The 14,284-nt window shown below is 44.0% G+C and overlaps 1 protein-coding gene across 2 annotated transcripts in view; it reads left to right on the forward strand.

Annotated features, from left to right (window-relative positions):
- ccdc30 (coiled-coil domain containing 30) overlaps positions 1 to 14,284 on the forward strand; it is a 178,871-nt gene that overhangs the window by 113,977 nt on the left and 50,610 nt on the right. For both annotated transcript variants that reach the window (XM_070860240.1, XM_070860241.1), the window contains 3 exons: positions 239 to 376; positions 5,997 to 6,172; positions 8,523 to 8,877. In XM_070860240.1, coding sequence (XP_070716341.1) covers positions 239 to 376; positions 5,997 to 6,172; positions 8,523 to 8,877 — 669 coding nt within the window. The remainder of the gene's footprint in view (positions 1 to 238; positions 377 to 5,996; positions 6,173 to 8,522; positions 8,878 to 14,284) is intronic.

The following is a 14,284-nucleotide window of genomic DNA, read 5'->3' on the forward strand; positions in this document are numbered from 1 at the left end:
CCAGTGATTTCAGCTGGAACATGCATCTATGCAGCTGTTGGGCGTGGGCAGCATTAGGCGTGGATTTGAGGTCCTCACAGTCAAATATCCTGCCAGCCTTTACTATCTAGATTTACACTTGGAACCATACTCCAGCAAAAATTTGGTGCCTTCAGGAGATGGGAAGGATGAGACTGATGGGGATGGGATAAAGGATAAAAAAGCACTGTATTAATGCGATGTTTCCTGCCTTCCACAGGAGCTGGAAGCTTTCAAGACTCAAGTGCACTATCTGAATTTGGAGCTGAATGAATATCGTGAAGCAGCAAATCTGAATCAAAAATTGAATCAAGCTCTTGAAAGGATGAAAATGGAGAACCATGCTCAAGAACAGAAGGTGAGGTGATAATACATAGCAGCTGCTTATACAGTACCTAATATCGCTGCAATGGGCAGTCACAGCAGTACAACTGAATACCAATACCACTCACCAGATCCAGTTCTGAGATAACCTTAAGCTGATATGCAAAGTTTACTTCCTAACACTGTATATCTTGGATATATACCAAACTATGAAGTACCTTTTACAAGTTTGCATTCCTAGCAGGGAGTCTTACTCATGATTTTCCAATAATTTAAATGACGGGAACATTGCGGGAGCCGCATATCAGGCACACTGACCATCCTGCCCGATTTTATGATATTCCCTCCCATCAAGGCAGGCTCCCAGTCAGGAGCACAAACTCGTAAAATTTATCCGTGTGCATACTGTACATAGGAGTACATCCAGCCCCTCGAGATTGTTCTGCCCTCAGTTAGATAATGACTGATCGGAGCAGAAGGACAGGTTATGGTGTGTGGCCCAAATAAGTATTCTTTATTAAAAACACATGGCGTATAAGGAGAACAAATTGAATCAATTGCAGGCGCAAATTTAAGGAAAGAGCATGGTAGCCATTACTGAGACATGGCTGCAAGAGATGGGGCTGCGGCAGGTGGTGAGAGAACCAACATAAGGGAAAAACTACTTGACCTCGTCCTCACCAATCTACCTGTCGCAGATATATCTGTCCATGACAGTATGGGTAGCAGTGACCACCGCACAGTCTCTTTGGAGACTAAGTCCCATTTTCACAATGAGGACAACTTCCATCGTGTTGTGTGGCACTACCACCGTGCTAAATGGGATAGATTCAGAACAGATCCAGCAACTCAAAACTGGGCATCCATGAGGCGCTGTGGCCATCAGCAGCACCAGAATTGTATTCCACCACAATCTGTAACCTCATGGCCTGGCATATCCCTCACTCTACCATTACCATCAAGCCACTCAACCAATGTTGTTTCAATGAAGAATGTAGAAGAGCATGCCAGGAGCAGCACCAGGCACCTAAAAATGAGCTGCCAAACTGGGGAAGCTGCAACACAGGACTACATGTATGCTAACAGCAGAAGTAGCATGTTATAGATAGAACTAAGGGATCCCCCACCAATGGATCAGATCAAAGCTCTGCCGTCCTGCCACATCCAGTCGTGAAAGGTGGTGGACAATTGGACAACTAACGGGAGGAGGAGGCTCCATGAACATCCCCATCCTCAATGATGGCGGAGCCCAGCATGTGCGTGCAAAAGGCAAGGCTAAAGCATTTGGAATCATCTTCAGCCAGAAGTGTCGAGTGGATGATCCATCTCCGCCTCCTCCTCGGGTCCTCACCATAACAGAAGCTAGTCTTCAGCCAATTCAATTCACTCTACGTGATATCAATAAAAGGCTGAGCAAAGGCTATGGGACCCGACAATATCCCAGTTGTCGTGCTGAAGACTTGTGCGCCAGAACTAGCCGCATCTCTAGCCAAGTTGTTCCAGCACAGCTACAACACTGGCATCTACCCGACAATGTGGAAAACTGCCAGGGAATGTCCTGTCCACAAAAAGCAAGACAAATCCATTCCAGCCAATTACCGCCCCATCAGTTTACTCTCGATCATCGGCAAAGTAAGAACATAAGAAATAGGAGCTGGAGTAGACCATTTGGCCCTTCGAGCCTGCCCTGCCATTCAACAAGTTCATGGCTGATCTTCTACCTCAACTCCACCTTCCCGCACTATCCCCTTAACCCTTAATTCTCTTAGTTCCCAAAAATGAATCGACCTCTATCTTGAATATACTCAACGACTGAGCATCCACAACTCTCTGGGGTAGAGAATTCTAAAGATTCACAACCCTTTGAGTAAAGAAATTTCTCCTCATCTCAGTCCTAAATGGCTAATTCCTTATTCTGAGATGGTGACCCCATGTTCTAGATTTCCTGCCAGGAGACACATTTTCTCAGCATTAACCCTGTCGAGCCCTTTAAGAATGTTTAATGTTTCAATTATATCACCACTCATTCTTCTAAACTCTAGGGAATATCGGCCTTGACTACTCAATCTCTCCTCACAGGGCAATTCCCTCATTGCAGGATCCAGAAGAATAAGCCTCCATTGCACTCCCTCTAAGGCAAGAGACCAGAACTGTACACAATACAGTCGCCACTTAGTCCCATTGATATCTCAAGTATGTCTTTACTGATACTGATTTCTTTAAGTTCCTCATTCTCTCTAGATCCTTGGTTCTCCATTATTTCCAGAATGTTTTTAGTGTCTGCTACCGTGAAGACGGATACAAAGTATTTGTTTATTGTCTCTGCCATTTCCTTATTGCCCATTATAATTTCTCCTGTCTCTGCCTCTACTTTCACTAATCTCTTCCTATTTACATACCTATAGAAACGTTTAACATCTGTTTTTATGTCTCTTGTTAATTTACTCTCGTTCTTTTATACTCCATCCCGCTTACAATAAAGGCCAACATTCCATTTGCCTTCTTAATTACCTGCTGTACCTGCATACTAACTTTTCGTGTTTCATGTATGAGGACACTCCGATCCCTCTGTACCATAGCATTCTATAGTCTCTCTACATTTAAATAATATTTTGATTTTATATTCTTCCTACCAAAGTGGATAACCTCACATTTTTATTATACTCCCATCTGCCAAATTTTTGCCCACTAACTTAGCCTATTTATATTCCTTTGCAGACTCTTTGTAACCTCCTCACAACTTGCTTTCCCACCTATTTTTGTATCGTCAACAAATTTGGCTACAATACACTCGGTTCCTTCATCTAAATCATTAATATAGATTGTAAATAATTGAGACCCCAGCACTGATCCCTGTGGCACCCCACTAGTTACAGTTTGCCAACCTGAAAATGACCCATTTATCCCGACTCTCTGTTTTCTGTTATTTAGCCAATCCTCTATCCATGCTAATATATTACCCGCAACATCATGAGCTCTTATCTTATGTAGTAACCTTTTATGTGGTACCTTATCGAATGCCTTTTGGAAATCCAAATACACTACATCTATGGGTTCCCCTTTATCCACCCCGCTCGTTACATCCACCTTGCTCGTTACATCACATTCGTGATTAAGGATGAAATTACTTCTATTGTAAGAGATGTTATAACAAGAGATAAGCAGACAGTGGAGACTTTATGGGTAGAATTAAGAACTAGAAAAGGATTTAAGACTGTAGTAGGAGTTGTGTATAGGCCCCCTGGTAGCAGCTATGAAGTAACAGAATGTACTAATGTAGAGATTAGGCAAGCATGTAGTAAAGGCAGAGTGGTTTTAATAGTGATTTAACTTCCATATAGATTGGGATAAGCAGATGAACTCATGTCAGAAAGGTAATGAAGAGTGCCTTCAAGATAGTTTTCTGCAACCATAAGTCCTAGAATCAACAAGGGGGCAAGCCATATTAGATTTAATAATGAGCAATGAGCTAACTTTAGTTAACAGCCTAATGGTGCATGAACATTTATCTAATCGCGACCATAACATGATTGAGTTCAGTGTTGTGTTTGAAAAGGAAAAATGCAAAACAGCTACTAAGATTCTAGATTTAGGTAAAGCCAACTTCAACGGGTCGGGATGAGACAAAGACAGTCCACAGAACCGAGGGCCCAGGGGCAGCACGGGCCTGCCCACACTGCGATGTGTGTGTACACCACGTCCGTGCAGCAGAGCAGGTCTCCAGTCGTCCTGGTTAACCCTTGCCACTGGACCAAGACCTAGCTCTGTCAAGCCCGTATGGTGGCTGATCTGCAACGGTCACCACATGTTAAAAAAATCCACGCACAGGCATCTTCCGCCCTTCAATTGGAGTTCAGGACTGGAACATCGGGACCTTCATTGAAACATCTGTGAACTCTTGTGGAAGCAATTCATCCTCGCTTGAGAGACTGCCTGTGATAGGAAACACATCTACACGCAAAGGGTGGTAGAAGTTTGGAACTCTCTTCCGCTAACAGCAGTTGATGCTGGGTCAATTGTTTATTTAAAATCTGAGATTGGATAGATTTCTGTTAACCTAAGGTATTAAGGGATATGGGGCAAAGGTGGGTATGTGGAGTTAGGTCACAGATCAGCCAGGATCTCATTGAATGGCAGAACAGGCTCGAAGGGCTAAGTGGCCTACTCCTGATCCTATGTACCTTAAGTCCATCTACCAACCTTGGTTCCGTAACCCTTGCTACCCCTGCCTGACAAAAATCTCATTTTGACATTTTCAATTGACCCCCAGCCTTCACAGCTTTTTGGTCGAGAGAATTCCAAATTTCAAGTACCTTTTGTGTGAAGAAGTGTTTTCTGACATCACTCCTGAACAGTCTAGCTCAAATTTTAAGGTTATTCACTCTTGCTCTGGACTCTCCCATCAGAGGAAATAGTTTATTTTTCTCTACTCTATCAACTCTTTTGATCATCTTAAACACCTTAATTATAACATCTCTTAACCTTCTATATTCAAGAGAGGTCTATGCCACCTGTCCGCATAATTTAACCCTTTTTGCCCCTGTATCGGTCTGGTGAATCTGCGCTGCACCCCCATCAAGGCCAGTATATCCTCATTGAGGTACGGTGCGCAGAACTGAACGCAGAACTCCAAATGGAGTTTAACCAGAGCTTTACATAACTAACATAGCTTCCACCTCCCTATGCCAACTGTGTATGAGCATGTGACTGTTGGGTATATTTACCTCTTGTCACAAATGTGAACAAAGGTCAGAGCGAGAATAAAACTGACTCTTCCCTCCCCTCACATTAGCTACTGGAGGAAAATATACCTGTATGTTTAACTAAGAAGCAATTGCAATGACAAAAATAAGAATGGCTCCTGTCATTTTGTTCTGCTTTGCTTGAAAGGGAACTGACTGGCCCATTTGTCTATCCTATCGGCTCGCTTCAATCAGAGGAAAGGGAGACAGTGTGAATTGCACACCATAAAGATCTGGTTTGACCCCTTTTTAAGTACTGCATTCAGTTCTGGGCACCGCACCTCAGAAAGGATATATTGGCCTTGGAGTGGGTTGAAAAAAATGTGATCGGCGACTCCAACCTGCCCACCTTTCACTCAGACAGGCTGGGGGATGGGGGATGGGGGATGGGGGAGGTGGCTGCCAACCCAGGAGGCGTGTTGGCAATTTACATATGATAATGAGGCTTGAAGTCTCTACCTTACCTGCCACCCCCCGGGATGGTGACTCGGGTTCGGGAATCGGACCCCCCCCCCTTGAGGTCAAACCCAACCCTGGACCCAACACTTACCTGTTGCTGTGGCCTCCCTCGCCAAGATCCCCACACGGCTGGAAGGCAACCTGTCAATCAGGCTGACTTCCGGGTGGGGATTCCACCCCCGACGTCGCACATTTGTTGTGGTGTTAAAATTCCACAGCGTGCCGAGAAACCCAAACTTCTGGGCTTCCCGTCGTCTCCCGGGTACCCCCCGCACCGTGCGGTTGGGACCCGGGAAAATCCAGCCCGTTAACTCTGTTTCTCTCTCCATAGATGCTGCCTGACCCGCTGAGTATTTCCAGCACTTTCTGTTTTTATTTCAGATTTCCAGCATCCACAGTATTTTGCTTTTGTATCAGTTAAATGTTAATCTGACCTCTTGGCTTATTTATTAGCTCAACAAGGTGCTCAAGGATTACACAGAGTTGTCCAAGATCCAGAATGAGATGCCAAACTCCAATTTGAAAGATACGCTAGAGCAATACACAAGCCAGATAGCAGAATTGAAGAGCACCATATCCAAACTTCAGGAAGCATTAGGCAGATCAGAGAAAGAAAAAGGCAGTGCACAGTAAGTACTGTAAACTCAGCTGAGGTACGTAAGCAGGTCGGAATAAGAAAATGACGATGGCCTATCTAGCTTGCTCTTTGACCTGTACAGAACAAAAGATCTTTGCAGTTTTGTGAAATTCTTTCTTCCAAATGACAATATTTTGGCTAAACTTCTAACCGTGTCTCACTAAGAAAATCTTTGTGCTGTGTAATTAATTGGCCGAGATCAATCGTTATCCTACGCTTTTCAGCCAATTAGTGACACAGCTAAAACATGCCGTTACTCTAATATGGACTAAGTCAGTTAGCAGCCGCACTGTGGAGCAGCTCTCTAAATAATAATTTGGATTCTGTGGATAGTTGCTCCCTTCTGCTTTACATACCATGTAATAATCATTGGCTTGTTGCAGAGGAAATAAATGAAGAATGATTGTGCATGTCGCTTTGGCTCAATTAGCGGAATTCTCACCCCTGGGTCAGAAGGATATGGGCTAACACCCAATGCCAAGAGAGACATTTACTTTATAAGTGCAAGGGCTGGATTTTCATTTGGCTTGCACTTCTATTAGTGCCCCGTTAATGGGTCGGGAAATGATTACTGCCCGGGCGGCAGGCTTCCAGCGCCCTGCCGGGAAATTTGGTGCTGATTTTGCACCGGAGCTGAGCAATACCGCCTGGGTGCAATGCCCCCGTTATCGTCCCAATCGCAAAATTTGTTTTGCGCTGACTCTGTAGCTGCCCATAGCCGGCGGTCAGAGCTGTCCTGACGGTGGTGAGGGAAGGATTGACTGCATGAGGTAAGTGTGATTGGTTGTTTTTGTTTTATTTTTGTGATTTATCTTTATATGGGGTGAACAATATATTGGGAATGTTTTCTGTGTCTTTTTTCAAGCGCGGCCTCTCTTAGGGTGCTCTGAAGCCGGCCCTTTAGCAATGAATTTTCAGTTGCTCACCTAGCCTAGCGCTCTAAGAGAGATGTGGAACGCCTCCCTTAACGCTCCACTCCACTCTCAGGTCGCAGCAACCGAATTTGTTGGCTGCCGTCGCAAACCATTTCCCGGCGCAAATTCACCGCCCCGCTGCCATTAGCACCCTCCGAACCCTCAAACCAAAAATCTAGCCCCAAGTCTTTCTTTAAATGTGGTGATCTTTATCCTTCGAATGCAGTTTCATATCAAACTGCCACCTATTTATCCTGTCTGACTTGGAAGTGCTTGGAGATTATGCATGCAATTAGGTAAATTACTCAACTTCTTTCTGCTAATTTGGCCAAAAAGGACTGAGAAGGTGACATCCAGTGCCTCAGTTAATAAGTGGACTGCCCAGAGTGGTACTGATCCATAAATGAAGAGGTTCACATGTCAGGTCTAATAACGTGTTGTCAGAACCAGAAGATCATAGAATGATACAGCATATAAGGAGGCCATTATGCCTTTAAGATGTTACAGGTCTATCTAGAACATTCTCCGGTTCTGACAAAGAGCCTGACACGTTAACTTTTTTCCTTTCTCCACCAATGCTGCGTGACCTGCTGAGTGTTTCTAGCATTTGCAGTTTTTTAATTTCAGATTTCCAGTATCTGCATTATTTTGCTTTTTAAATGAAGAGGTTTCTAGGTTCAATTCTCGGTCTGTGCTGAGCTAACTGGGTCAGCAGAAGGGGCACTACAATTGGCCTCAGTGCCCCGAGACCAGCAAAGGTAAAATTCAGTCAGCATTCCTGCGCCTGATCACTATTGCTGCTAGGAAATGCACACAGAAGGGAGGAAACTGGAGGAACTAAAATTAAAATACAGCACATCTTTTCCTGAGGCAAAAGTGCCAATGTCAAATGAACATTACACAAATACAAAGGGAAAATACTGCCGATGAGGGAAATCTGAAATATAAACAGAAAATGCTGGAAACACTCAGCAGGTCAGGCAACATTGGGGAGAGAGAACCAGTTAACGTTTCGGGTCGATGACATTTCACCAGAACTGGAAAATGTTAGCGGGGGGGGGAGGGAGCGGGGGGCGGGGGGGGTGAAAGTCTGTGACATGGTGGAAGGCAGGAATGATTAAATGACAAAAGGGATGATGGCGCAAGGTGAAAGGAGATGGTAATGGGACATGTAAAGAAACAAAATATGGGTCTAGTAGAGTTGTAAATGGTAACAGCCGAATCATTACCAGCACATGATATCTGAAAAAATAGGACCAGTGGTTCTGATCTGAAATTGTTGAACTCGGTGTTCAGTCCGGAGGGCTGTAAAGTGCCTCATTGAAAGATGAGGTGCTGTTCCTCAACCTTCTGTTGAGCTTCATTGGAACATTGTAGGAGGCCAAGGACATTATACTAACCTTTTCTCCATAACATTCCGTTCCTCAGCAACCAGATGACTGAACCTTCCGACAAAAGACTAGAATGTATGCAGCAGCAGCTCTGTGCATTGCTGCAGGAAAACCAGCAGCTGAAACAGGAGAATATTATTTTCCGGCAACAGCTCTCTAACAACCAGCAGGGCAGCCACATGCTGAACCAGGAGACTGCCACCATGCGACAGCAGCTCATCTCCTTTCAGCAGGAGAACAAGCAGTTAACGCAGGAAAACAATACCATACGGCAACAGCTGGTGAACAGCCAACAGGAGAACCAGCGCCTAAACCAAGAAGTGCGGCAAATCCAGAAACAGATGAATGACCTAATTCGCTCCAAAGAAAAAGTGGAAGAAAACATTAATCAGGTAGAGTACGCTGTAAATGATCCGTTCTGACAATGCAGAAAGGGTCATGAGGATATTCCAGACATTCAGACCATGATCTTGGAGCTTCCCTTCTTATGGCAAAAGCTTTATTTGTGGGGCGAAGGAGCAGGTGGAAAAGCCCGTGCAAGCCAACAGACCTTGAAGCAGATCCCAGGATTGGTATTTGGTTTCAGAGTTGTACAGAAGAGCCAAGAAGGCACTATCCTCAGCTCTAAGCTAAGCTCCTTTTATGGATATAGAACTGTCTTTTCTGGAAAAAATTGAGTGCCATGACTAGTGTCCAAACAAAGAGCTCTATATAAGAGAAACCCATACAACCAGTCACTATTTAACTTTCCCCAGCTTCATGTCACTCCAAGGGCTAGCATGTAAATTTCATGTCTGTAAACACAAATGATCAAAAGTCAGTTGAGGAGGATACTTCCTTTTCTGAATTTCAATCCTCAAGCAGGACAGCAATGGGGAGAATTGCATAGGCGATGTTCCGTTTTTAAAACACCGTTCTTTTGACCATCCTTTCCAGTCCCTCCCAATAATGGGTTTTTAGCTTCTAAAATTCTCTTAAAACCATCAAATCGTTCGTAATGCCCCCTTCATGTTTGATGTATTCTGCCAATTTGATCAATTTACACTGAATTTCTGAATCTATATCTCCCCAACCTAACATCACTGCCCTAGCTGTACCTGCTGCTTGCTGTCATTCAGTCCATTCCTTATTCATCTCTCATGTTTTACGTAGGATGCCCACTGCTTCTTTAAGAACATAAGAAATAGGAGCAGGAGAAGGTCATTCAGTCCCTCAAGCCTACTCCGCCGTTCAATAAGATCATGGCTGATCTTCTACCTCAACTCCACTTTCCTGCACTATCCCCATATCCCTTGATTCCCTTAATATCCAAAAATCTATCGATCTCTGTCTTGAATATACTCGACGACTGAGCCTCCACAGCCCTCTGGGGTAGAGAATTCCAAAGATTCACCATCCTCTGAGTGAAGAAATTTTTCCTCATCTCAGACTGTGATCCCTGGTTCTAGACTCCCTAGCTAGGGTAGCCTCCCTGCATCTACCCTGTCAAGCCTTGTAAGAATTGTGTATGTTTCAATGAAATCACCTCTCATTCTTCGAAACGCTCGAAAATATAGGCATAATCTACTCAATTTCTCCTCATAGGACAAATCCCTCCATCCCAGGAATCGGTCTGGTGCACTCCCTCTATGGCAAGTACATCCTTCCTTAGATGAGGAGAAACTTCTTCACTCAGAGAGTTGTTAACCTGTGGAATTCCCTGCCACAAAGAGTTGATGCCAGTTCATTGGATATATTCAAGAGGGAGTTAGATATGGCCCTTACGGCTAAAGGGTTCAAGGGGTATGGAGAGAAAGCAGGAAAGGGGTACTGAGGTGAATGATCGGCCATGATCTTATTGAATGGTGGTGCAGGCTTGAAGGGCCGAATGGCCTACTCCTGCACCTATTTTTTATGTTTCCATGGGTAAGGAGACCAAAACTGTACACAATACTCCAGGTATGGTCTCACCAGGACCCTATATAATTGCAGTAAGACATCTTTAATCTTATACTCCTATCCTCTTGTAATAAAGGCCAACATATCATTTGCTTTCTTAATTGCGAGGGATAGCTGCATGTTAACTTTCAGTGATTTGTGTACAAGGACACCCAGGTCCCTCTGAACACCAACATTTCCCAATCTCTCATCATTTAAAAAATACTTTGCTTTTCTATTTTTCCTACCAAAGTGGATAACTTCACATTTCTCCACATTATATTCCATTTGCCATGTTCTTGCCCACTCACTTAGTCTGTCTATAGTCCCTTGAAGCATCTTTGCATTCTCCTCACAACTTATATTCCCATCTAGCTTTGTATTATCAGCAAACTTGGATATATTACATTTGGTCCTCTCATCTAAATCATCGATATAGATTAAGAACATAAGAACATAAGAAATAGGAACAGGAGTGGGCCATTCGGCCCCTCAAGCCTGCTCCTCCATTCAATAAGATCATGGCTGATCTGATCATGGACTCAGCTCCACTTCCCCGCCCGCTCCCATAACCCCTTATCCCCTTATCATTTAAGAAACTATTTCTGTCTTAAATTTATTCAATGTCCCAGCTTCCACAGTTCTTTGAGGCAGCAAATTCCATAGATTTACAACCCTCTGAGAGAAGAAATTTCTCCTCATCTCTGTTTTAAATGGGTGGCCCCTTATTTTAAGATCGTGCCCTCTAGTTCTAGTCTCCCCATCAGTGGAAACATCCTCTCTACATCCACCTTGTCAAGCCCCTTCATAATCTTATATGTTTCGATAAGATCACCTCTCATTCTTCTGAATTCTCAAATGAGTAGAGACCCAACCTACTCAACCTTTCCTTATAAGTCAACCCCCTCATCCCCAGAATCAATCTAGTGAACTGCCTCCAAAGTAAGTATATCCTTTTGTAAATATGGAAACCAAAACAGCACGCAGTATTCCAGGTGTGGCCTCACCAATACCTTATATAACTGTAGCAAGACTTCCCTGCTTTTATACTCCATCTCCTTTGCAATAAAGGCCAAGATACTATTGGCCTTCCTGATCACTTGCTGTATCTGCATACTATCCTTTTGTGTTTCATGCACAAGTACCCCCAGGTCCTGCTGTACTGCAGCACTTTGCAATCTTTCTCCATTTAAATAATAACTTGCTCTTTGATTTTTTTTCTGCCAAAGTGCATGACTTCACACTTTCCAACATTATACTCCATCTGCCAAATTTTTGCCCACTCACTTAGCCTGTCTATGTCCTTTTGCAGATTTTTTTGTGTCCTCCTCACACATTGCTTTTCCTCCCATCTTTGTATCGTCACCAAACTTGGCTACGTTACACTCAGTCCCTTCTTCCAAGTTGTTAATATAGATTGTAAATAGTTGGGGTCCTAGACTGATCCCTGCGGCACCCCACTAGTTACTGGTTGCCAACCAGAGAATGAAACATTTATCCCGACTCTCTGTTCTCTGTTAGTTAGCCAATCCTCTATCCATGCTAATATATTACCCCCAATCCCATGAACATTTATCTTGTGCAGTAACCTTTTTATGTGGCACCTTGTCAAATGCCTTCTGGAAGTCCAAATACACCACATCCACTGGTTCCCCTTTATCCACCCTGTTTGTTACATCCTCAAAGAATCTAGCAAATTTGTCAAACATGACTTCCCCTTCATAAGTCCATGCTGACTCTGCCTGACCGAATTGTGCTTTTCCAAATGTCCTGCTACTGCTTCTGCGTCCTCTTTTAAATAGGGGCGTTACATTTGCAGATTGTGAATAGCCCAAACACTGATCCTTGCCCCACCCCACTAGTTACAGTCTGCCAACCTGAAAATGACCAGTTTATTCCTACTCTCTGCTTTCTGTCCATTAACCAATTCTCAGTCCATGCTAGTATATTACCCCTTATCCCGTAAGCCTTAATTTTGTGTAATAACCTCTTACGTGGCACTTTTATCGAATGCCTTCTGTAAATCAAAATATACCACATCCACTGGTTCCCCCATATCTATCCTATTAGTTACAACCTCCAAAAACTCTAACAGGATTTGTCAAACATGATTTCCCTTTCATAAATCCATGTTGACTCTGCCCAGTTCTAAGTGCCCAGTTATCACGTCCTTAATAATAGATTCTAACATTTTCCCGACTACTGATATCAGGCAAACATTTGGCAGATGGAGTATATTGTGAGAAAGTGAGGTTATCCATTTTGGGCAGGAAGAATAAAAAAGCAACTTATTATTTAAATTTAGAGAAATTACAAAATGCTGCAGTACAGAGGGACCTGGGGGTCCTTGTGCATGAAACACAAAAAGATAATATACAGGTACAGCAAGTAATCAGAAAGGCAAATGGAATGTTGGCCTTTATTGCAAAGGGGATGGAGTATAAAAGCAGGGAAGTCCTACTACAACTGTACAGGGTATTGGTGAGGCCACACCTGGAGTACTGCGTACAGTTTTGGCCTCCTTATTTAAGGAAGGATATACTTGCATTAGAAGCAGTTCAGAGAAGGTTCACTAGGTGGATTCCTGAGCTGAGGGGATTGACTTATGAAGAAAGGTTGAGCAGGTTGGGCTTATACTCATTGGAGTTTAGAAGAATGAGAGATGATCTTATTGAAACGTATAAGATTCTGAGGGAGCTGGACAAGGTAAATGCAGAGAGGATGTTTCCCCTCGTGGGAAAATCTAGAACTAGGTTTCAGAATAAGGGGTCGCCCATTTAGAACTGAAATGAGGAGGAATTTCTTATCTCAGACGGTCGTAAATCTGTGGAATTCTCTGCCTCAGAGAGCTGTGGAGGCTGGGTCATTGAATATGTTAAGGTGGAAATAGACTGAATTTTGAGCGATAAGGGAGTGAAGGGTTATGGGGAGTGGGCAGGCAGAGAAGTGGAGCTGAGCCCAAGATCAGATCAGCCATGATCTTATTAAATGGCGAAGCAGGCTCAAGGGGCCAAACGTGCTACTCCTACACCGATTTCTTATGTCTGTAGTTCCCGTTTTCTCTCTCCCTCCTTTCTTAAATAGTGGGGTTACATTTGCTACCTTCCAATCAGCGGGAACCGTTCTTGAATCTGTGGAATTTTGGACGATGACGAGCAATACATCCACTATCTCTATAGCCACCTCTTTCAAAACCCTAGGATGTAAGCCATCAGGTCTAGGGGATTTATCGGCTTTCAGTCACATTAATTTCTCCAGTACTATTTTTTTACTAATACTAATTTCTTTCAGTTCCTCGTTCTCGCTAAACCATACAATGAAAGCCATACTGCCGCACAAAATGTGATAGAGCAGATCATTGGCGTGCTGAAACAAGGGAGGGAGAGATAACCTAGACAGCCCCTTTCTGGCCGGGCTGTCCGTGAAGAACTCATCCGAGTGCAATCATCATCATCATAGGCAGTCCCTCGGAATCGAGGAAGACTTGCTTCCACTCCTGAAGTGAGTTATTTGGTGGCTGAACAGTCCAATACGAGAGCCACAGACTCTGTCACAGGTGGGATAGATAGTCGTTGAGGGAAGGGGTGGGTGGGACTGTTGTGCCGCACGCTCTTTCTGCTGCCTGCGCTTGATTTCTGCACGCTCTCGGTGTTGAGGCTCTCGGTGTTGAGACGCGAGGTGCTCAGCGTCCTCCCGGATGCACTTTCTCCACTTAGGGCGGTCTTTGGCCAGGGACTCCCAGGTGTCAGTGGGGATGTCGCACTTTATCTGGGAGGTTTTGAGGGTGTCCTTGTAACGTTTCCTCTGCCCACCTTTGGCTCATTTGCAGTGAAGGAGTTCCGTGTAGAGCACTTGCTTTGGGAGACTCGTGTCTGGCATGCG

The sequence above is a fragment of the Pristiophorus japonicus genome, chromosome 18 (genome assembly GCF_044704955.1).
Source record: "Pristiophorus japonicus isolate sPriJap1 chromosome 18, sPriJap1.hap1, whole genome shotgun sequence".
In the NCBI taxonomy this organism is placed as follows: Eukaryota; Metazoa; Chordata; class Chondrichthyes; family Pristiophoridae; genus Pristiophorus; species Pristiophorus japonicus.